Below are 24,942 nucleotides of genomic sequence, written 5' to 3'. Positions count from 1 at the left end.
CCACGGAATTAGATTAGAGTATCCAAGTCCGTGACAAAATGAAGATATCTTTTTATCAAATTCTTTTTTTAAATTCTAGTCATTTAGAAATGAGAAAGTGTGCGTAGCTTTATTAAGACTTACATAACTTTTTTCCCCCAAGATTGATTCAATTATGTTCATATTATAAGGTATTGTCTGGACACCCATTTAGATACACGGACAAGCATAAAGGACAATACATGTATGTTTTTCCTTTTCATTCTGTGGTAAGTGTGACAGACAAAAATTACAATGTTTTATGTGAGCATATCATAACTTCCTGCCTATATCCTGTGGGATACAACTGAAAATGCCTTTGTGACCTACCTGACGGCTATCTGATTTTTAAATAAATGAGTCAAAAATATGCAGGTTATGTATTATCATTTTTCCCTGTTTTAACTTGAGTGCCATATGTGTGCAAACAAAACCACAGGTACACATGGGTTTTAGTGCAACCACACAATGATCATTACACAAGTACATACAATTTTGTACATACCAATTGAATTCCTTCATTGTGGAATTTCAGGTTTCCCCTGGTGCAGGGAGTACTCGGGAAATTACAGTACCTTCTACAGTGCCTTCGATATCAAATGTGATCTAACAGAAACAATCTGACATCTCTTTTCATGTGTTTACATTAATGTTGTATGATATTCATATAACAGGGCAAGTTCAAAGCAGTGTTTTATTATCAGGAACAAAGTTTTTCATATGTAAGCTTCATCACAAATCTACTCTACGCCAACGAGTATCTAAAAGCCTCATCTTATACCCAATACCAGTGGGTAATATAAACACTCTATAGAGAGCAGATTTGTAAGCTAACAAAATTGTTTCTGGACCATTTGAATATAACTCAATATAAAATATCTTAAAACAAGACTATACCCTCAAAATACATGTTACAATCCTGATGACAAAGAACTGATATTAAAGAAAAATAAATATAATACATTGGTGGCATATAAAAGTATGAACTTTCCTGTTCTCAGGAAAAGCACAATACATAACATTTAAGTAGTGTACTACAAATCTGTAATGCTTAAATAATGGTCGACTGTCCATAAATGATGGTGATTATGTGTAGGGGATTAAAACATAGCATGATTAATATAAATCTGTAATACATATACATGTATGTATATTAAAAGTTTTCCTTTTCTTTGTAAAATATGGAAGGCAGACAATCTGTGCTTAATTAATGGTTGACTGTCCATAAATGATGGTGATTATGGGTAGGGGATTAAAACATAGCATGATTAATATAAATTATGTACAGACTTTTTTTTATGTATTCATATATATGACAAGCATTTACTAGAGTACATTTCAAACAACATAAGGTACTGGATACCGGGAAATATTTTCCACAGTTTAATTTATTAACCTCTGCTATTTTTGACCTCCATCAGATAGTGAATTTATCAGTAGAGCTAATATAAGTACATGACATATACAGTTTATCAACTTCTGCTATATTTGCCCTCCATCAGATAGTGAATTGATCACTAGAGCTAATATTAGTAAATGGCATATACAGTTTATCAACTTCTGCTATATTTGCCCTCCATCAGATAGTGAATTTATCACTAGAGCTTATATTAGTACATGGCATATACAGTTTATCAACTTCTGCTATATTTGCCCTCCATCAGATAGTGAATTTATCACTAGAGCTAATATTAGTACATGGCATATTATATATTTCGTAAGTATATGTTAAGCAAAATTAACACTGGGTAAATACAGATTTCACAGCAAAAGGCAAATATTGGACCGATTTAAAGCACAAGCATAAAAGTGAATATCATGATAATTACAAATTAATCAAAAAAGTGTTCAACCTGTCTCAAATAATCATTCTGAAATTGGCATTGTGTCTTAAAGTTTCTGTGTCAGCTACGCTATGCAAAACAGATTAAATCATGGAGATTTCACACGCATCAATCAACAACATATATACTAAACATATGTTCTCAAATAGTCATTATTAAAACAATCAATAATTCATGAACATTACATATCTAATCATCAACATAATCTTATGAGAAGATCGAGAGCTGTTATAAACAGTCTTCACCCTTTCATAACTGGGGACCATAATGGACTCATCTATATCAATGCATGATAATGTCTACTCAAGTTACATAGGGGTAAAAGGGTTAATAGGGACAATTAACAAACATGAAACAATGCTAGTCAACAAAGTGGAATTTGTCTGTACTAGTGCTGTAATGATCACTCTGTCTGGATGAAACGCATGCTGAAAATTCTCCTTATATCTGACAGGAAGTAGGGGTAACCCTTTTCAAACCAGACAGTTTCCTTCTTAAATTGTGTCTCTGAGTTTAGTCGTATTGAGGAATTCTGTTCATCTACGACAGGAAAATATCCTTCCTCAATTTAGAAGATTATCTTTGTGCTCCCTCTTGTGTCTTCGGGTCCAGTCATTGGCTGCAAAGGGATCATAACAAAATGTCAATTTCAACACAATTATATACAACTTTCCCCAAGGACCATGCATATTAACACCTTCTCCAGTAATCCTTGTCAGTACACATTATGATACCTCTATACACTTGAAACCTATTATAAATGATATTATAAACTAAACTCAAATGAAATCTTAACATAGTGTAATTTGTGTATATCTCTCCTGCCCTAATTACCTGATATATATATGAACTTCATGTTTATCCATATCTTGTCCCACGACTCATGTACATGTGTAGACCTAATATTTGTGTGTAGACCCTGATGTTGATTCATTCCTGATGCACCTATAGTCCTAGACCCTATATAATACCAGGAAGATGTGCCTTATCTCTTAAGGCAAACATTAGGCCTAGAAGCCATCTTACAAAAAAATAGATTTATATATTAAATACATATATAGGACAGATGGCTCATTCTCTCTTCTGTCTCCCTTTTCTATTCCTTCACTCCATACTTTATTCCTTCTACTCATTTTCCCATCTTTTCTTCCTCTTCTGGATAACCGAACTACTCGGTAGTGAAGCTGATGTAAAACCTGGAAAACCAAACTACTCGGTAGTGAAGCTGATGTAAAGCCTGGATAACCTACCTACGCGGTAGTGAAGCTGATGTAAAACCTGGATCACCGAACTACTCGGTAGTGAAGCTGATGTAAAACCTGGAAACCGAAACTACTCGGTAGGGAAGCTAATGTAAAACCTGGATAACCTAACTACTCGGTAGTAAAGCTGATGTAAAACCTGGATAACCGAACTACTCGGTAGTGAAGCTGATGCAAAACCTGGATAACCCAACTACTCGGTAGTGAAGCTGATGTAAAATCTCGATAACCTAACTACTCGGTAGTGAAGCTGATGCAAAACCTGGATAACCTAACTACTCGGTAGTGCAGCTGATGTAAAACCTGGATCACCGAACTACTCGGTAGTGAAGCTGATGTAAAATCTCGATAACCTAACTACTCGGTAGTGAAGCTGATGTAAAATCTCGATAACCTAACTACTCGGTAGTGAAGCTGATGTAAAATCTGTATAACCTAACTACTCGGTAGTGAAGCTGATGTAAAACCCGGATAACCTAACTACTCGGTAGTGAAGCTGATGCAAAACCTGGATAACCTAACTACTCGGTAGTGAAGTTGATGTAAAACCTGGATAACCAAACTACTCGGTAGTGAGGCTGATGTAAAACCTGGATAACCTAACTATTCGGTAGTGAAGCTGATGTAAAACCTGGAAAACCAAACTACTCGGTAGTGAAGCTGATGTAAAACCCGGATAACCTAACTACTCGGTAGTGAAGCTGATGTAAAACCCGGATAACCTAACTACTCGGTAGTGAAGCTGATGTAAAATCTCGATAACCTAACTACTCGGTAGTGAAGCTGATGCAAAACCTGGATAACCTAACTACTCGGTAGTGAAGTTGATGTAAAACCTGGATAACCAAACTACTCGGTAGTGAAGCTGATGTAAAATCTGGATAACTGAACTACTCGGTAGTGAAGCTGATGTAAAATCTGGATAACCTAACTACTCGGTAGTGAAGCTGATGTAAAACCTGGATATCCAAACTACTCGGTAGTGAGGCTGATGTAAAACCTGGATAACCAAACTACTCGGTAGTGAAGCTCCTGGATAACCTAACTACTCGGTAGTGAAGATGATGTAAAACCTGGATAACCGAACTACTCGGTAATGAAGCTGATGTAAAACCTGGATAACCAAACTACGCGGTAGTGAAGCTGATGTAAAACCTGGATAACCAACCTACTCGGTAGTGAAGCTGATGTAAAACCTGCATAACCAAACTCCTCGGTAGTGAAGCTGATGTAAAACCTGCATAACCAAACTACTCGGTAGTGAAGCTGATGTAAAACCTGAATAACCGAACTACTCGGTAGTGAAGCTGATGTATAACCTGGATAACCAAACTACTCGGTAGTGAAGCTGATGATAACCAAACTACTCGGTAGTGAAGCTGATGTAAATCCTGGATAACCGAACTACTCGGTAGTGAAGCTGTTGTAAAACCTGGATAACCGAACTACTCGGTAGTGAGGCTGATGTAAAACCTGAATAACCGAACTACTCGGTAGTGAAGCTGATGTAAATCTTGGATATCCGAACTTCTCGGTAGTGAAGCTGATGTAAAACCTGGATAACGGAACTACTCGGTAGTGAAGCTGATGTAAAACCTGCATAACCAAACTACTCGGTAGTGAAGCTGATGGAAAACCTGGATAACCAAACTACTCGGTACTGAAGCTGATGTAAAACCTGGATAACCGAACTACTCGGTAGTGAAGCCGATGTAAAACCTGGATAACCAAACTACTCGGTAGTGAAGCCGATGTAAAACCTGGATAACCAAACTACTCGGTAGTGAGGCTGATGGAAAACCTGGATAACCGAACTACTCGGTAATGAAGCTGATGTAAAACCTGGATAACCAAACTACGCGGTAGTGAAGCTGATGTAAAATCTGGATAACTGCACTACTCGGTAGTGAAGCTGATGTAAAATCTGGATATCCTAACTACTCGGTAGTGAAGCTGATGTAAAACCCGGATAACCGAACTACTGGGTAGTGAAGCTGATGTAAAACCTGGATAACCAACCTACTCGGTAGTGAAGCTGATGTAAAACCTGGATATCCAAACTACTCGGTAGTGAGGCTGATGTAAAACCTGGATAACCTAACTACTCGGTAGTGAAGCTGATGTAAAACCTGAATAACCGAACTACTCGGTAGTGAAGCTGATGTATAACCTGGATAACCAAACTACTCGGTAGTGAAGCCGATGTAAAACCTGGATAACCAAACTACTCGGTACTGAAGCTGATGTAAAACCTGGATAACCGAACTACTCGGTAGTGAAGCCGATGTAAAACCTGGATAACAGACCTACTCGGTAGTGAAGCTGATGTAAAACCTGCATAACCAAACTCCTCGGTAGTGAAGCTGATGTAAAACCTGGATAACCTAACTACTCGGTAGTAAAGCTGATGTAAAACCTGGATAACCAAACTACTCGGTACTGAAGCTGATGTAAAACCTGGATAACCGAACTACTCGGTAGTGAGGCTGATGTAAAACCTGAATAACCGAACTACTCGGTAGTGAAGCTGATGTATAACCTGGATAACCAAACTACTCGGTAGTGAAGCTGCTGTAAAATCTGGATAACCTAACTACTCGGTAGTGAAGCTGATGTAAAACCCGGATAACCGAACTACTGGGTAGTGAAGCTGATGTAAAACCTGGATAACCAACCTACTCGGTAGTGAAGCTGATGTAAAACCTGCATAACCAAACTCCTCGGTAGTGAAGCTGATGTAAAACCTGCATAACCAAACTCCTCGGTAGTGAAGCTGATGTAAAACCTGGATAACTGAACTACTCGGGAGTGAAGCTGATGTAAAATCTGGATAACCTAACTACTCGGTAGTGAAGCTGATGTAAAACCCGGATAACCGAACTACTGGGTAGTGAAGCTGATGTAAAACCTGGATAACCAACCTACTCGGTAGTGAAGCTGATGTAAAACCTGGATAACTGAACTACTCGGTAGTGAAGCTGATGTAAAACCTGGATACCCAAACTACTCGGTAGTGAAGCTGATGTAAAACCTGAATAACCGAACTACTCGGTAGTGAAGCTGATGTAAATCTTGGATATCCGAACTTCTCGGTAGTGAAGCTGATGTAAAACCTGGATAACCGAACTCCTCGGTAGTGAAGCTGATGTAAAACCTGCATAACCAAACTCCTCGGTAGTGAAGCTGATGTAAAACCTGGATAACCAAACTACTCGGTAGTGAAGCCGATGTAAAACCTGGATAACCGACCTACTCGGTAGTGAAGCTGATGTAAAACCTGGATAACCAAACTACTCTCGGTAGTGAAGCTGATGTAAAACCTGTCAATCCATGCCTTATCTATAGGTGTGTAGTTGTACTTATGGACTTACCCTGGCAGTCTCTGCCACAGTAGTACCTGGCATTCTTCACTTTCTTTTCCTTACACCTGCAAGAAGACAAAATTAGAATTATGTGATGACACCAAATTATTGCACTTCAATTTTAATACTACATATGTTGTCCTAAATATCAACATAATACTTCCAGCACTGATTTATTAGAACACTGTTTGCTTATATGATAATTTAAACCAGTGGTTCAAAATTTTGCCATGATAATTCTTACCATCCCCCACCATATGACTATATATACATTTTATTTATTTTACAACAATTATGAATTAATTATTTTCAACTTATATTAATCACTCTTGTTGACCTGGATGTTAGCGCGCGGGGGGCTCCTCGTGTGGGAGGAAACCGGAGTACCCAGAGAAAACCCACGTGGTCGGACAGGTGACCCCATACCTTTTCTCGTCCGATTGGGGAATCGAACCCCAGCCGCCTTGGTGAAAGGCAAGTGTGCTATCCAATGCACCACCCTACACCATACGACTATCTGGCACTCCTCTGACATCCCCCCTCCCAACACCTTCCCCAATATCAGCAATATTTCAAGTTTTTTAAACAGCAAAAGTCACATTTACAAAGCCAGAATATACATGTATTTAATGGGGGACTGATCTCATAACCCATGAATCTAAATTTCGGTCAAGGTAATTCATTTTTGCAAAATTGTAGCACTCCAAGACAACATGCTACTGACCAAAAAAGAAGCAAATTTTGCTCCCTGTGATCTTGTTAACAGGTCGAAGTGACTTTCTGCTCGCAGAATTTGCAGCAACCCTAATGTAAGCAGGCTGTGCCTTTTGGTTCTTTAGAAACTTTAGTAAAATGTACTCCCTCCACAGAAGGGGATGATGAACCCCATATAAACAGTAATTGATTCTAGCATTTCTTTGTAAAGGAGATTGTTGAACCTGCACTGGTCTCAAGTGATACAAATGTGGTCAAACAGGATCGTTTTTAATATTCTGATCAGCTAAACACTGAATAATAATATTCTATATGTTATCTGGGAACTTTCTTCTAAAACTATTTTCTAAATATATTCAAAGGACAAAAAATTGGTTATTAAATAGCCATAAGGTAAAGGGTGTCACTGTATCATTTTTATTTTATCACGAAGATCAGACTTGTAGTATTCTCTGCTGGTATGATTTCTGTATGGCAACATTGATAAAAGTGTAAGCTTTGTGCCGGAAGGGTTCCTGTTTCGACCCCTTCTGTTTTCTTGTTTTATTTTCAAACATTCAATTTTCTAAACAACTGCAATTCTGTCAGGTGCACACATGAAGAAATATTTCATTTGAAAAGGTCTTTAACAAATACACTGGTGATAATAGAGTTTAACTTGTTGGTAGTATCCTTTACCCTAAGGTAGAGACCCACCACTTTTCTACTGTAAACGGGCCATGACAATTTATGTTATTTCCTCTATATCCATATATAAAGACAGCTGTACATATGTTGTAGGCCTTTTTAGGGAGTTTTGAAAAATAGCCCCATAAGCGTGCCAAAAAGTAACAACGTAACAAGTACTGTGATAGTGGAAACACTTGTATGCAGAAATGTTCTTGATATGATTCCTAAGGTGAATCGCACTGTGGCAATTTTCCCTTTGGCAATGATTTTGAAATTTATATATCTATAATCTTCAAATAGATATTCCCATATATATATCTTCTTGCGAATTTATTCAATGCAAAATACAAGGACATTTCTAAACCGGAAAACAATCCTGTTTTACAGAAGCTTGACCTGTAGTACAGAGGATTCTTGCTTTCTAATAAAGAGGTATGAGGATCAAATCCTCCCCAATGGTGAAGACATTTTTTGAAAAAAGTCAAAAAATGGAAATGTTCATAATCTCTATGGTGTGTAACTCTTTCCCGGAGTAAATGGGCAAAAACCTCTGGATCGGAAATGCCCAAAACATTGGAGCTCTTATTTGTTGGCAGTAAACCACAGCACTGGGACTCTCTACTCGTATCATTACTTATTTCAACATTTAATCACTTTATCTCAGTTAATACAAAAGCAAATAGTGTGTGAGAACACAGTGTACCACATTTCTATCTCACAATATAATGCAACGCACACTTGCCGTATTTTTTCCAACTCTAGTCAAAATATGGTGTCAATTTGACAATTTTGACTTACTTGAGACATTTTTTGTAGATTTTGGGACTTGGTTCCATCTTCTGGCAGTTGGTACATCGCCTCAGGTTGAGCATAGCCTTGGCATCTTCCGCACCAACCTGACTTTCTAGACGGTCGCGGAATAACTGCTTACCTATTTCATCCATTTCCCTCAATTTTTCTGCACATTTCTCCTCACATTCTTTCATTGTGGCTTTAATTAACCTGTCGACTGGATTATCAGCAGTGTCAGTGTCCTTGACCTCGGAGTTTGTCACTTTGACATGATCTTCTGCAAACTCCTCCTTTGGTTTAAACTTGAAGTTAGTCAAAAGATCATTAGGCTCCTCCATACCCTCTATTTTGGGAAACTTTTTAGACTCTGCAACCTTTCTCTCCTGTTTCCTTATTTCTGCAAGCTTCTGCTGTTTCTTCAACTCCTCTGCTTTTTCTTTTCTTCTCACTTCTGCAATGTTATCCTCTATCTGTTTTCTCTTTGCAATCTTCTCTTCCTCTGTCATCTTTGGAGTGTCTTCCTTTTTCTTCCCATTTCCAGGATCTGCATCACCTGGATACGGAGGTGTGACATTTTCTACAATGAAGTTAAGAGGATTAGCGGTGGCAGGTCCAGTGCTCTGGTTATGTACAGCGGTGAACTTGAACACCCCCTCCATGTTACCCTTTAAAATCTGGTGCAGTGGCACCTCCAACCTTGTTGGGACACTTGAGAACTGATGTGCCTTCGGCGTGGCCGATTTAGGAGGGACCGCAGAATCAGAAGCCCTCTTACCAAGTGATGTCTTCTTTGTTTCTTTTTTGTTGCCCTCTGCTTCTTTCTTCTTTACCTCTTCCTTTCTCTTTGCATCCTTTGCTTTTTCCTGTCTGGACTCTTTTAGTTGTTGCTCCACAAGGTCAAAGCCATGCTCTAGCTCCTCTGTGGTGACAGGATCTGGACGTGCGTACTTGTCGTGTTTCACATCAGTAATTGTAAATTCACCAACTACCTCAGATGTATGGGACTTCTTGGCTGAAGTAGATGTTGCCTTGGTAGGTGTGGGTTTGGTTTTTCTTTGGGTGGGTGTGTCCTTGGCAGGAGTGGGTGTGGTCTTTGTCACCTTGGGTGTGTCCTTAGTGGGTGTGGTCTTTGTCACAGTTGGTGTTTCCTTGGTTGGTGTGTCCATGGTGGGTGTGGCCTTGGGTGAGGACTTGTCTTTGCTTTCATTGGATTTTTTATTACAAAAGGAACAGTTACAAGGAATGGGTTTACTGAACCTGGTCTTGTCTATGCATGGACAATCAAACACTTCCTTCCTACAAGTCTTGCAGTAGGTCTGTAGTGGGGGCTGTTTTTCTCTACCCTTGCCAGGGACATTTTCAGGATCAACTCTACGCAGTCCAAGGCCCTTCAACTCTTGCTCTGAATAAGAAAAAAAGATGTTTAGGAAGCACCTATAAGATATCTTCATATAGGAATTGAATCTGTATTTTTTCCAAAGTAAATGCAAATATGAGCATGGGAAAACACCACATGTGCGGCCGTAGCAAAGGCAATTATCAAAGTTGGAATAATACATATTAAGTGTGATGTACTAGTACTTTGTTGTTTTATTATTCCTGCAAAGAATAGTTTTACAAAGAAAATGACAATTAGAGGATACACCTGATCATACTAGCTTGGGTCTAATGAATACAAATGTGACAATTGAATAAGAAAGATGTCGTTAGTTTAATGATATTAAATCCTATTATAGTTATGGCGACCTAAGTAAGTTGAAACAGTGACATACATGTACAAATGATGTTTACACTGACGTGTACAAATCATGTTAACACTGACACGACAAATTCAGTTAACACTGACATGTACAAATGATGTTAACAATGACATGTACAGATGATGTTAACACTGACATGTACAGATGATGTTAACACTGACATGTACAAATGATGTTAACACTGACATACAGTACAAATAATGTTAACACTGACATACAGTACAAATAATGTTAACACTGACATGTACAAACGATGTTAACACTGACATGTACAAATCATGTTAACACTGACATGTACAAATGATGTTAACACTGTCATGTACAAATGATGTTAACACTGACATGTACACATGATGTTAACACTGACATGTACAAATGATGTTATCACTGACATGTACAAATGATGTTAAAACTGACATGTACAAATGATGTTAACACTGACATGTAGAAATGATGTTATCACTGACATGTACAAATGATGTTAACACTGACATACAGTACAAATAATGTTAACACTGGCATGTACAAATGATGTTAACGCTGACATGTACAAATGATGTTATCACTGACATGTACAAATGATGTTAACACTGGCATGTACAAATGATGTTATCACTGACATGTACAAATCATGTTAACACTGATGTGTACAAATGATGTTAACACTGACATGTACAAATGACGTTATCACTGACACGACAAATGATGTTAACAATGACATGTACAAATGTTAACACTGGCATGTACAGATGATGTCAACACTGACATGTACAAAAGATGTTAACACTGGCATGTACAAATGATGTTAACGCTGACATGTACAAATGATGTTATCACTGACATGTACAAATCATGTTAACACTGATGTGTACAAATGATGTTAACACTGACATGTACAAATGACGTTATCACTGACACGACAAATGATGTTAACAATGACATGTACAAATGGTAACACTGACATGTACAGATGATGTCAACACTGACATGTACAAAAGATGTTAACACTGGCATGTACAAATGATGTTAACACTGGCATGTACAAATGATGTAAACACTGACATGTACAAATGATGTTATCACTGACATGTACAAATGATGTTAACACTGACATACAGTACAAATAATGTAACACTGACATACAGTACAAATAATGTTAACACTGGCATGTACAAATGATGTTAACACTGACATGTACAAATGATGTTATCACTGACACGACAAATGATGTTAACAATGACATGTTCAAATGATGTTTGTGAACACATATGAAGTTTCATGACCAACAAATAAGAAATGAAGTAAGTAGGGCAATGATGTTGTCAAGGACACACAAACAGTTGTTTAGGACACACAAACAGTTGTTTAGGACATACAAACAGTGTATACGTATGGGCATCGTATCCATATATAAACCATTGACAACTCACCTCTGTCCTTGTTCACCATGAACAAAAGCTCGAAGGTCCTGGGGCTCAGTAGTATCTGGTCCCACATTGGAGTTTTATTGATCTCAAAGTCATACGGGTCCTGCAACAGAGAACCAAAATGTTATACAAACAAGAACTAATACATAATGATTGAGTCCCTTTTGAAGCAAGAGTATCAAAACATTGTGTAAATAAAACACATCCATAGAAATTAAACCCCTTACACTTGAGGAGAGATGTTACCTATCTTATGAGTGACGCTGGCCTTAACGATATGTTATAATCTTGGCCTTAAAGATATGTTATAATCTATGAATAAAATCGCAAATTCTATTTTATACATTTCTTTCACTATATTTCAAATCAATATCATTTATTGGTTTTACTTACAGGTAAATCACAAAAAGATGGGTCCTTGGACTTTGTTTTCTGAGGATAATTTGGGGTACCATATCCAACTTTGTCATCCTGAAAATGGAAATCTAGTTTGTAGACATGGCATAACATAAGAATATTACTAAGGAAAATGGACGTTATCAAAGAGATCAAAACTTATCAATACCTAAAGCATAAAATGATTTAATCTTTATGTAATACGATGAACATGCGTATAAGCATGCAAGCCTTTTTTTCTGTGATCTTTTAATAGAACACTTATTCTAATTTTTATATACTTACAATACAATGCCCACTGATTCTTGTCAGCAACTTTTTAAAATTCATTGGTCCTTGATCTCCCTGTAAAGCACAAAATCATACTTGTAGCAAGTATTCATCATAAACAGATGACAGCCACTGGAGTGAGAGAAAAATAAGTATTGTTTTATAAATTCCTCTCCAAGAAACTGTAGTTCTCTTCTTGTTCTCTGGAGCATGTCTGCTGATTATGTTTAGATTACATCTAATTACATTTAGATTCTACCTTATGCATTATACACAACATGTTGAGGTAGCATATAAAAACCATACTAAATCCAAATGTAACTACATTGAATTATAACAGTCTGTCAAAGACTTAATTTGAAGTGAGGAAAACTTTTAAATACTTTATTTTATAATCCCAACATCGCCTAAAGCAATCTTGATATTACTGAAAGTCAAATTTACTGCACAACTTTACATTTACAACACATGAGAAACAATGAACACTTGTTTAACCTCTGGTCTTTAGAAAATGATCTAACAGAGAACTCAATATACCTTAGCAACAGCGTTAGCCACTCCACCATCCAGGGCCATCAGCACCTGCTCTTTATCTTTCATTCCTTTTGGTTGCACGTAGAAACACATCGGCCCTTCCCCATTGTTGTCGTTCCGGAAAACACTTGACCGGCCCTAAAAATATGTTCAAGTACACAGTATCTATAGAATGGATTTGGTTTTGGTTTGTTTATGTTTTACGTCCTTTTAACAGCTATGGTCATTTAAGGACGTGCCGTTTTGGTGGTGGAGGAAAGCTGGAGTTCCCAGAGAAAAAACACCGACCGACGGCCAGTAACTTTCAACTGCCCAACGTATAGGCCTCGAACCCATGACCCAGTGGTGGAGCGCTAGTGGTAGCAGAATGTCAGACGCCTTAACCACTTGGCCACCGCAGCCGCATAGAATTTTATAGAATGGAATGTGAACATACAATCAAAATCAAGATAATACATAGAGACTGGAAATTTCCCTCAGCTATACAAATATGTATAATCATCAAACAAAAGGCCACGGTCATTAAACTACAAAGTACTAAAACACATTTTATGAGTGCAATGTTTATCAACCGAAAAATATTTGTCAGCTGAAATCCTGGATTTGGGATCAAAATCAAGCTTTTCTATCAGTCAGATTCCTGAGGGCCAAACACTTCTTTAAATTACTCAAGTTACTCCACAAGCAGGATGCACAATGTACTTTGTTGGTTTTGTTTTCGTTCCAGATCAAATACTACTGAATTTCAACTTATTGAACAGATCTAGATTGATCTTGAAAAGAAACAAGGGATCCCAGAGGGATCTGGGCGCCCACCATTGTACCATCTTCATTAGTTCTTTGTCAGTTCGATCTTTTCTCTAACCTGTTTGATCGAGTCATGTTACCAGTAAATGCACCTTGAGGTAACTTTTGATCTAAACTTAATACTGATGTGTATAAAAGACAACCTTCAAAGTGAGTTAGTCATTTAATATATTTACTTGTACAGCACTTAATGTGAAAGAAATAGAATTGATCATTGCAATATGAGAAAGATATGTTTAGTTCTTCCTTTAGCCATTTTGTTTTTATGATCAGTCTCAAAATATAACATGCACAACAAGGGATCAAGCGAAACCTACATATCAAATTTGAGAAAGATCCCTCAAGTTATTCTTGAGAAAAAGTACTAACAAACTTCAATGTTGAAAATCGAAGATGGCTGTCAGTCGGCCATTTTGTTTATCTGATCAGTTTCAAAAGTAAACATGAACAATAAAGGATAGTGGGGAATCAGCATATAGAATTTGAGAAAGAACCCTCCAGTACTTCCTGGGAAATAGCACTAACAAACCTTTACTGTGAAAATCCAAGATGGCTGCCTGTCTGCCATTTTGTTTATCTGATCAGTCTCAAAAGTAAATATGCAAAACTATAAAGACCTAGGGGAACCTACATATAAGATTTGAGAAAGATCTCTGCACCTCTTATTGAGAAAAGCGATAACAAACATTCAGTTTCAAAATCCAAGATGGCTGCCTTTCGGCCATTTTATTTATCTGATCAGTCTCAAAAGTAAACATGAACAACTACAGACCCATGGGAGCCTATATAACAAATTTGGGAAAGATCCCTCTGGCACTTCCAGAGAAATAGCGATAACAAACCTTTAATGTCACATTCCAAGATGGTGGCCTCTCGGCCATTTTGATTATCTGATCAGTCTCAAAAGTAAACATGACCAACTACAGACCTAGGGGAGCCTACATAACAAACTTAGGAAAGATCCCTCCTGTTCCTTTACTGTCATAATCCAAAATGGTAGCCTGTCGGCTATTTTGTTTATCTGATCATTCTCAAAATGAACATGAAAAACTATATAGACCAATGGGACCCTACATATATAATTTGAGATGGATCTCTCCAGTACTTCCTGAGAAATAGCCATAACAAACCTTCACTGTCAAAATCCAAGATGGTTGCCTGTCGGCCATTTTATTTATCCGATCAGTCCCAAAAGTTAACCTTCACAATGAGGGACCAATGGGAACCTACATATAAAATGTAAGAAAGATCCCTCTGGTACTTCTTGAGAAACAGCGATAACAAGAATTGTTTAAGGACGGACGATGGACAGACGGACGGATGGACCATGGACGCAGGGCGATTTGAATAGCCCACCATCAGATGATGGTGGGCTAAAAAGATAGAAATATGTTTTAAATATGGCCACTATGTCTGCAAAATTATATTTAACCTTAGTGTGGACAAAATTGCATCTACAGACAGGCGTGACTTCAGTATATCCCCAGACTTTATAATACAGCAGAACTTACTTTTTCAGGATGATAACACCATGTGTATCAAACTTCAGTTATATTTTTTATGATCCAACTGAGATCATGGGAGTAGTATATGTCAGACCTTGGTTTACACAAGGTATACAAGTTTTATATAATTACTTTACATACCCTACTCATTGTTTTGCGTTCCTCATCCGACAGCCTCTCCTCAAACCTGAAGCCCTGCTGCAGTGTAATGACAATGCACTCCTCCTCTGGGATCTCCTCAGGAAGCACGCTGGCCACAACATCATCGTCATCCATGGTCCAGCCAGGACTCAGACGCTTCTTTCTGTTACTCACATAGATCAGCACTGAAAAAGTACAATCAAAGGTAAAATAGTGGGGAATATGAAGAACAAGGTAATGAAAGCAACACCACACATGTTCATCTGATTTTGACTTCACTGTATACATACAGAGAAATATTTGCCGGAATTTAAATTTGGTCTTTTTCCTTTGTATTTTACGTTCACAAACGAAAAATCCCATCAGAACCTCCTTACAGTTGCTTGTGATGCCAGAAATTTGTAACTTGTTGAATACTTATAGTAACTCCTTTATCATATTTCTGCTGAGTAAGTTAGCGACTAGCCTGGGCCAGTATCAGCTGATCCAGCTCCACTGTTCAGGATTTAGTTCTGTATTGACAGTACTGGCTGTTGTCTGTGTCAAATGTTCGAAAAAGATGAGTAGTATATACAAAGTACACACACATTAGTACAGCATAATAGCATAGAGTTGAGAAAAAAAATAACATACATTTGAACATGACTCGTTTGATGGCCATCTCCTTCCTGCCTGTAATCTTGATGGTAAAGTTAGTGTAATTGTTTGGGCAGACATCCTTCTCTTCCACCTCGTAGTTGATGACACAGGCACACCAGCCGACACCTTCCCACCATTCCATTTTGTCTGGTAGGTTTTCAATCTTGCTCTTGATCAGCTCAACAGATAACCTATTGGTGTTACCACTACCATCAGATGCCTCCATCTTCGCAGCATCTTTCGTATCTCCATCAGGAAACCCCTAATTATGACATATTTATACTTACATTTAGTTCTCCCTTAACATGAAACTTCAACCTTTATTTATATGTACCAAAACAGAGGTCTCTTGGTTTTGTGACATTCATTATTTCCAAAAAGTTTCCTCTCAGTTTGCAAACCCTTGTTCTAATCAACAGTCTACAACATATTACCAAATTTCCAATTTGATGTACAAAAAGTATAGTACTGTATCGGGCTATTCCATTTATACACTACCTAACCATGAGCACCAACAAAAATAATTCATGTTTCAGGTGATATCTTCATAGAAATAACATAGCAGTATATTTTCAAGTGAAATCACCAAATCTTAAGCATATTGCATTACAATGCATCTGTAATTTAAACTAAACTTGTCAGGTTTCAGTGTTTCTAGGGCTGCAGCCTGCAGGGTTGGGGTGGAGGTGGGCTCGGGTTGTTCTCCTCCCCCCCCCCCCCCCCAACCTCCGAGATATTTTCGAGATAATATCTTTTGGCAGCTGACCTTTTCTTCTGACCAATCACAATAGTTCATTCACCCCTGAAGACACTTTTGGTTGGAATAGTCCATTATGAAATTTCAGGGGTGAACAGGTTAAAATTCTACAGCTTCTGGGGGCACCTCTTACATTGGGATCCCCAGATATTGCAACATCAAAACCACATTGACAAAAAAATGTCCATAAAGAGATGTACATGTATAGATATTGCTGGCTAGCCATAAATTGTACCATTATGAAATGTAATGAATGAAATCGGGATGACAACACTGTTTTGATATATAATTCACAAACTGCTTACTGACTTTTTCATAGAAATCAAAAGACTACATTATATCAGGATGCCCACTTACATTGACAGCGTTGACCGATATAGTGATTTCCTTAGCACCGCTCCTCTCGTCCTCCAGTTTAAACACTCTAAAACCACCCACCACATTTCCTTTAGAAAAGTCATCATTGCCTAGGATCCCGAATTTGATGTCATCGGAACGCTTGGCATTGCTACCGAACAGTATTTTCTTGTTCTTGGCAATGTTGTGGAAGGCAGGCCCTGGAGAGTTTTTCTTATCAGGGCTTCCGGAGTTAGTATCTGCTTGGCTGTCGGAAGGGTCTGCTTGGATGATAGCAGTGTCAGTACGCACCCTGAGAACTGGTGGCATGTCCTGCTGGGTTTTTTTCCCTGTTATGTGATCAATTATCCTCTGGACCTCTTCTTCTACCTCATCTTTACGTTTTTCCTTTGCTATCTCTTCCTTATCTTTTTTCTTCTTTTTCTTTTTCTTTTTTTTGTCATTATCCTTTTTTTGGTTGACATTGGTAACATACCCGTCATCTTTATCTACCAGAGACAAACAGTCTTTGCATTTTTCCTCCTCAGTACCATATTTAAATTTTGCAAAATGAGTAAAATCTCTAAAGTCTTCAGGGGAGAGTCGGTCTCGCCAATCACTGTCGCGATCGGCCTTTTTATTGTACAATGGGTTATCAGGGTCATTAAATCGAGGGTCGCCTAGCTTCCAGTAATCTAGAAATTTAGGTCCATTTTGCTGGCCACATATACGCTCTTTAAAGTAGCGTGTGCCACAGTCGTCAAGACAGTTTGTACACATGAGCACTGGTGCTTTTGTTGTACTTTCTTCCTCTATTTGATGTTGGGGTGATGGCGGAATCCAGTACGAGTCGTCTTTGCAATCCTGTGATGGTGCGTCCATCCATTTTTTTAAACAGCGGCAGACAGACCCTCCAAATCGTAGGTAAATGGGGCTCAGAACATACACCTGTATTACAGCAGATATGTTTATATACATGTACAAGTACCCAATAACTGTAACAGAAATTATTCATATTTCGAGCATTATTTTGGCTTAATATCAGACTTTAAGATATGTTTTTTACAATATGTTTTTTACAAAGGATACCTGGGTAATTTGTTTTAACCATGTTCTTTAATTTGGATGTTACATTGTAATTTGAAATTAACAATATACTTTAAAAATAAGCTGTATAAAGTTTCTTTAATAGTTAATTAAATCTCAGGTTAATATTGTATATATATATAATAGAAGTTATTTCAACATCATACATTTTACATTAATACTTCTTTTATAAGACTACCTGAAAATCTGCCAAATCAGAAATTTTGCATTTAATAATATATAAATCCAATATTATACATGTACGAATAATATGAATATATGTAACATACATATTTTGATGACATCATATTTACACATGTATAACTCAAAAACTATGTAACCCTACACAGACCTCATATTACCAGGGTCCCACTGCATACATATATAATACTGAATTTTTTCTGTCCAATAAACCTGTTTATGATAAGATATTTCAAGGAGTACATGTATTTACAGAAGATAAATAGCAAGTGTACCTGCAATATAATAGGAGCTGCCCCAGATAAATTCTTGCAGCAAGTGTACCTAACATTTTACCAGTAGTCACTCCATATAATAATACTCTCTGTGCGAGATACTGTACAATAATTACACGTGGGTAGAAAATCCTCATTTACCTTGACATATGAACTCTTCTGGTCAGGGGAACCAAAAAAACGTCTGAACAGGTCTCTGTAAACATGAGATGACAGTTACTGTTACAGTCAAGTAAAAATACTAACAAATGCTACAGAATTGCATGGTCTTTTAATAATCCTACTCCTCTACACTTTGAGCCGGACATCATGCATCAACCCACCAGGCTTATCAATTACAAGATAGAAATATAGTTATACATAAGAACAACAGTAAATTAAAGATCACAGTTATAAAACTCTGGTGTTAAATAACCACAACTTCCATCTATTAAATGAATTTTGCCTTTGGATCTTTAAAACAAACTGATCACATACTGAAGTAATCCCCTTGCATTGTATCTTAACCAAATTTAATTTTGTCTTCATATTCATTGGCAAAATTATATATACATTGTACACAAAAGTGAAAATGTCTTTGCTTGATTTGCACATAGTAAAATCTGATCAACAGTATTTTGACACTTGAAAAAGACATATAAATATTACCTCAAATCTATGTTTTATTACTTGAGTTTAAATTCCATACATCAAGTAAAAACAAACATATGTTTAACTGAACTTTGAAAATATTACCAAACCATGGACATCAGAAATGAATACTTCATAAATTTTGTGAGTAATTGAAATAGTTCAAGCCACACAAATATATGTTACATGTTAAAGCAAAATCAGTGTGATTAATTCCTTCCATACAAATCTGTTCCAAGACTGATAAATATAAAAGTAATGTAAAAATTGTACATACCTTGTATCTCTTGAATAGAAAGGGTCTTTGGCTGTAAAATAAAAATAACATGAATATAACATCATAACAACCTGGTGGAAAATTCCAAATGTTTACAGCTTTTACGTCATTTGTTTGTTTACTGTTCATCAAACAAAAGTCATATAATATCACAGTTAATGAACTTACTGAATGATTTGGAGTCAAGGTGAGGAAATTTATCATGATTTTGAGCCAGTCTGGCACACTCATCTATAAATCCCCGCGCCATTGCTTCTTTTCCTACAAAATAGAATTGGAAGTTGATCGTCATATAAGAAATAAATGTACTGTTAATATTACATTATAAAGCCTTTTGAGAATTGCTTGGGAAATGATATAGATAAGATTATCTAATATACTTTGTTATAACATTTTCAGAAAGTTGTCACTTTATAGTATGTTCTAGGTACTAAAATTGTAATTATCAAATTAAATTCACATCAAAGGATCATAGTTTTTAACAATTATATACAGACCACAAACTCCAAACTTTGTACCTGTAATACCATTCAGTCAGTATATAACATATAGACCTTAATCAATACTTTGTAGTACAACTTTACTAATATGCAACCCGAACCTTCCTTATATTTTGTTATAAATATAAACGCATATTCTCATCTTAAAACCAGTTGCATGACATGTGCATTCTGGAGCACAACTACATTTATAAATATGACCCTAATTTTACTACCTAAATTGAATTAGGCCTAAAATAGAACATTGATAATTTAGTTATGGGATCGCACAACATTACATAATGCCCTGTGTGTGCACGACAAAATACTCTGCGATAAATAGTGTGCGCTACTCTAAAGATGAAATTGTACCCCCCGTACATCGGGGAGGAACTGCACCATCATGTAAGCTCATAGCTACTTTGTGCCAGGCGAGATAAAAGTAGAAAATACTGTAGAAAAAACAAATACTGTGCTTGTTTGATTGAGTGGAGCTGCATTTTTATCATTTTTAGGAGGCACGGTAGTCTAGTGATAGGATACCGGGCTCGTGACCGAAGGGTTGCGGGTACGAGTCGCAGCACAGCACTGTGTTGTATCTTTGAGCAAGACACTTTACTCCGCTTGTTCCAGTCTACTCAGATGTAAATGAGTATGTGGTTGGGCAGTGCTAGATTTGCTGAATGCTAGCTGTGAGCGCCGAAATGGCAGCACCGGCTGTATGCTCGCCAGGGAATTGAGAAAGATATTGGCTGGATGCAAATGCCCTATAACCACGGATAATTTGTGAACCGCTTTGAGACGACCTACTAATTAGGTTGTGATGAAGCGGGACATAAGAACCTTGAATTATTATTATTATAATTTGTTCAACCTACCATCTACAAACTGTTCATGTATGTAAATAAAAGCTTGGTCCAAAAGGTTTTCAAACTTTGGCGTGTCACATGACATATGTTTGATGACTCCATGTTTGACTGTAAAACTGCGGAAAGTTATTGTAAACTTTGTCCAAAATGGCTTCCCCTGTGAAAACAAATACAGGAAAATATCTATTATTAACAATTCTTACATTCAAAGCAAAAAAAAAGATTGTTAAAAAATTAGAATGTCTTCAACGTGGCTTAAAAAAATCATATCAGCGAGAAATAAAAACTGGTTCTTATGTTCCACTAATGACCTGCTTAGATACATACACTCCAGGAGCAACAGATGAAAATATGTTTAGTTGTAGTTTCGAAAAAACAAGCTGTGAGGTTTTAAAAGGTCTGTTTATCAAAGGAAGGGTCTGATCTGAAAACACTCAAATATTAATGTGAAGATAATTTATATTTTTGAGTGTTTCCTGCATTATGCCTAATAGTAAATAATAACATTCTATACCAACAATTTTGTTATTATTTGAGAATGTATGAGAGTTGATTTTGATGAAGCAGATCTATACAAACACTGAAATTATTTTGTAAACATATCTTCCTGATAATTTCCTTCTGCACGGGTATGAACAAATCTACGCACGTATGAAATAGCTAAAATTTGTTTCTTTGCAGTTTCCCTCATCACATTTATATCAGTAAGTATCTATAGGTAGGTAAGAATATTTGTTTAATTTTTGAAGATATCATATTTTATATAAAAAATCCTAATTGGTTCAGTGATTTTTGGCAAGAAAAATTGATTACCAAAAGTTCCCCAAAACATATTGATTATAGTTGCCATTTTTAGTGAGTCGGACGAGAAACTGCAAACAAATACTTTTTTAAGGAAGGCCTAGGATATCAGTCACCTTCAAGCTTCATCATTCACGTAGAGGGAAATCTCTGATGCTCAATCAGTAGAGCAAAGGAGACTTGTTCTATCTATATAATCCATGCTTCTCTCTTTCCTGTTACAAATGGTGTCTGGCACCCTCCCTGTCAGGCGACAGAAGTTAGGGTTGTACAAATGTTGGCGTTTGTAGGCAAAGACATTTTAAAATGGAGGAGTATAGCAGGATTAAATTGTACATAGGGTTGTGGAATTTCCGGATTGGTAGAGAGGCAGGGCAGCTGGGGTCGCTGGTTTGACATACCAGGCGGAAGCACTAGCTAGTACTCTCAAGCTCTTTCCTGTTACATGTGTAGAATTTACTAGAAAGGGCATCTAGTCATGGACTGAATTCTCTAAGTGGAAATGACATTTTAGTATTCGTAATGTCCATATCTCTCATCCAATGCGTACCTGTTCCTTCCACATGCATCTGAAGGCGTCTTTGTGCTTCTGAAAGAACAAGAACTCAGCCGGGGAAACCTCCAAATCAAAGAATTCAATGTCGGTATCCGACAGCCTGATCTTCCTCATCTTGCCACGACACCCAGGTCTGAATGGCAAAACTGCAGTAGGGACCTATATAAAATATAGAACATTGTTATGCATGTACGATGATACTGTGAGACAATGCCATTTGATTTGGGTCGAGCCACGAGGGGGTGTTATTTATATTCGGTCTCCAGACACAACCGCATTCAGTGAACCTATAACAAACACGTTATTGCGTGAATGCCCAACATCTTCAGATGTTTTACAATACATGTTCTAATCATACAACGTAACGTTATGTTGTTTTGACCCCCACATAAGGCTGTATTCCGTACCTGAATAACGCGTCGTCATGCGTCATATTATTGATCATTATCAATATATTTAGACAAATTTGAAAACTCATTTTTCCTTGGAATAACGTTGATACTTACTATAAACTTGTTCTCTTTTCTTTCTTGGCAAAACTACTGATATAAAACACTAACGATGCGTATAGATATGTAAACAAAACCACTCTGCTGAACACACGGGAAATTTAGGGAATTTCCAACACGTTACCAACTTTTTGAGCCTCGTTCTGATAACCCTAACAGTTCAAAGGTCAACATATATATATACACAAGGTAAGAGAGGAGGTGAAGAACGACAGTTCAATCTAGGCCTTTTTACTTTATGAACTTTAACTTTATATTATAAAATTGTTGGTTTTTTTAGTCCAGGATAGAGGAGCTCTATCGGCTCCTGTGTTGGAAACTTAACTTTAACCACGGACTTAGATAACACCCTCTAATCTAATTCCGTGGTCAAACCACTATCGCATAAACTGAATGTTTTGACAAGGAATCCCGTGATTTGACACACGACACATTTTTTTATGTAACTCAAGTAAAAGTATTTGTAGCAAATTTTCGAAAATTGCAGTCCCGAGCGCTTTAAAGTGTACCCTTCAAGAGGATTTTATGTTTACATATAAATAATATAAAAACAATTTATAAGGGAAAATCATCGCCAACGTTTTCAAGGATTGAAATATATATAAATTAAAAGTGGGGTTTATTTTTTATTCTTTCAAAAGCATTTTAGCTTAGCTTGTTGAGTACATTCGCACTGGTTTTATAGGGAACACATATGGGCACAAACATTCCATCACATTATGGCGGATGTAAAGGCTGTTTAACTTAATAAAACCTGTCACGGAATTATTATATATAGGGTCGACAGAAACAATTAAGACAGAAAATAACTAATTAATATTTTACATCATTGTAGCCATTATCCTATAATGATATTTACTCAATCTTATGAATATAGATTGCTATATATAAGTCTGTAATGTAGGTCATACTCGATTGATTTATTTTCGATCTGCGACATATGTACCCTTGAATAATAACAAATTAAGAGATTACAGCTTCAAAAAATGTTCTTTTAAATCTACTTGACATTTTTTTTTTGTTAAATGGTTTATTTTACTCCTGACCGTCCTCAAACGGTTGAACTACTGATTCATGTTGGAAAATTAAAGACATATGAATGATCCTGACAGTCAAATATGCAATCACTTCTCGTTTTGGTCGACGTCGTATATAATATTCTGATAGTAACTCACAAGCAATTATTTTAGATGTAACGATTGTATAGGGTTGTATAGGGTGGAAAACCTTTAACTATCCAAAGATTCGTAAACACCTCTCAGGTAGAAATGACGGTATTTACCATACTGCTGTACATGACACCTTTTTGTGGCGCTTCGTTCAATTCGTCTCAAAAAGTAAAATGTTGAAATTGGAACCGTCGTTGCACAAACTAACAAAGATCTTACACGGACAATCTATTCATGCGTCACCATATGTTCAGATTCACCATACTAGGCTCAGAATGGAATGTAGCTCGCTGAGTAAGTATCTTTACTAGATGGAATCGATTGGTAGCGTTCAGATCTATATACATCTTGCTAGAGAAATGAAACCAATTTCCACTTCCTATTGAGATGTAGCCTCTATGATGACCTCATTATCAGTAATATTTTTCATTCCAATAACATATGATCTTACTAAAACGCTGCTACCATTTGGTGATAAAAATTACGTCTCACTTGTAGAAAATTATTTAAAAATGTATCATAGCTACAAAGTTTTTTCGATTATGATAGGGTTTTACATACCTTATATCATACGTCTTCAAAAAGAATGACTGAATTTGTTTCATAACATCAGTTTGCGCAATTTGATTAAAATCATCTGTTACATGGCTCCGCCTGGCGTAGTACGAAGTTAACGAAGCCATGTACATATGATTTTAATCAGATTGCAGTTTGCGTTTATCTGTTTCATATAGTCCCATTCCTCTCTCTTTCATACCTCAACTTTGATAACTGTAACTTATGTAGACCAATATTAGTTTTGAACACTGAGTTTTTAACTGAAGTCTATCGATGAATAAAGCGCTTCCTGTTCATCC

General features: G+C 36.9%; 1 protein-coding gene across 1 annotated transcript; it reads right to left on the bottom strand.

The window, feature by feature from the left end:
* Positions 1-1,492: 1,492 nt before the first annotated feature.
* On the bottom strand, positions 1,493-23,042 carry LOC110454914. Its single transcript, XM_021504728.1, has 16 exons — positions 22,914-23,042; positions 22,402-22,566; positions 21,060-21,207; positions 19,871-19,963; positions 19,703-19,733; positions 18,937-18,991; positions 17,255-18,181; positions 16,135-16,402; positions 15,502-15,686; positions 13,052-13,186; positions 12,530-12,589; positions 12,242-12,319; positions 11,852-11,951; positions 8,668-10,063; positions 6,496-6,551; positions 1,493-2,481 (listed from the first exon to the last, which is right to left on the bottom strand). The coding sequence occupies exons 2-16, from the start codon at positions 22,519-22,521 to the stop codon at positions 2,426-2,428; spliced, it is 3,708 nt and encodes a 1,235-aa protein (XP_021360403.1). The 5' UTR covers positions 22,522-22,566; positions 22,914-23,042; the 3' UTR covers positions 1,493-2,425.
* Between the last annotated feature and the right edge of the window lie 1,900 nt (positions 23,043-24,942).

Source organism: Mizuhopecten yessoensis, unplaced genomic scaffold, assembly GCF_002113885.1.
Source record: "Mizuhopecten yessoensis strain PY_sf001 unplaced genomic scaffold, ASM211388v2 scaffold917, whole genome shotgun sequence".
NCBI classification, from domain to species: domain Eukaryota; kingdom Metazoa; phylum Mollusca; class Bivalvia; order Pectinida; family Pectinidae; genus Mizuhopecten; species Mizuhopecten yessoensis.
The sequence above is the reverse complement of the archived record's forward strand: the minus strand, read 5'-3'. Positions and strand labels throughout refer to the sequence as shown.

Coding starts and splice junctions, on each gene's coding strand:
- LOC110454914 (XM_021504728.1), bottom strand. CDS start 22,521: ATGAGGAAGATCAGGCTGTCGGATACCGACATTGAATTCTTTGATTTG. Junction 19,964..21,059: donor ACATGAACAGTTTGTAGATG/GTAGGTTGAACA, acceptor TCTATTTTGTAG/GAAAAGAAGCAATGGCGCGG. Junction 19,734..19,870: donor CCTTGACTCCAAATCATTCA/GTAAGTTCATTA, acceptor TTTATTTTACAG/CCAAAGACCCTTTCTATTCA.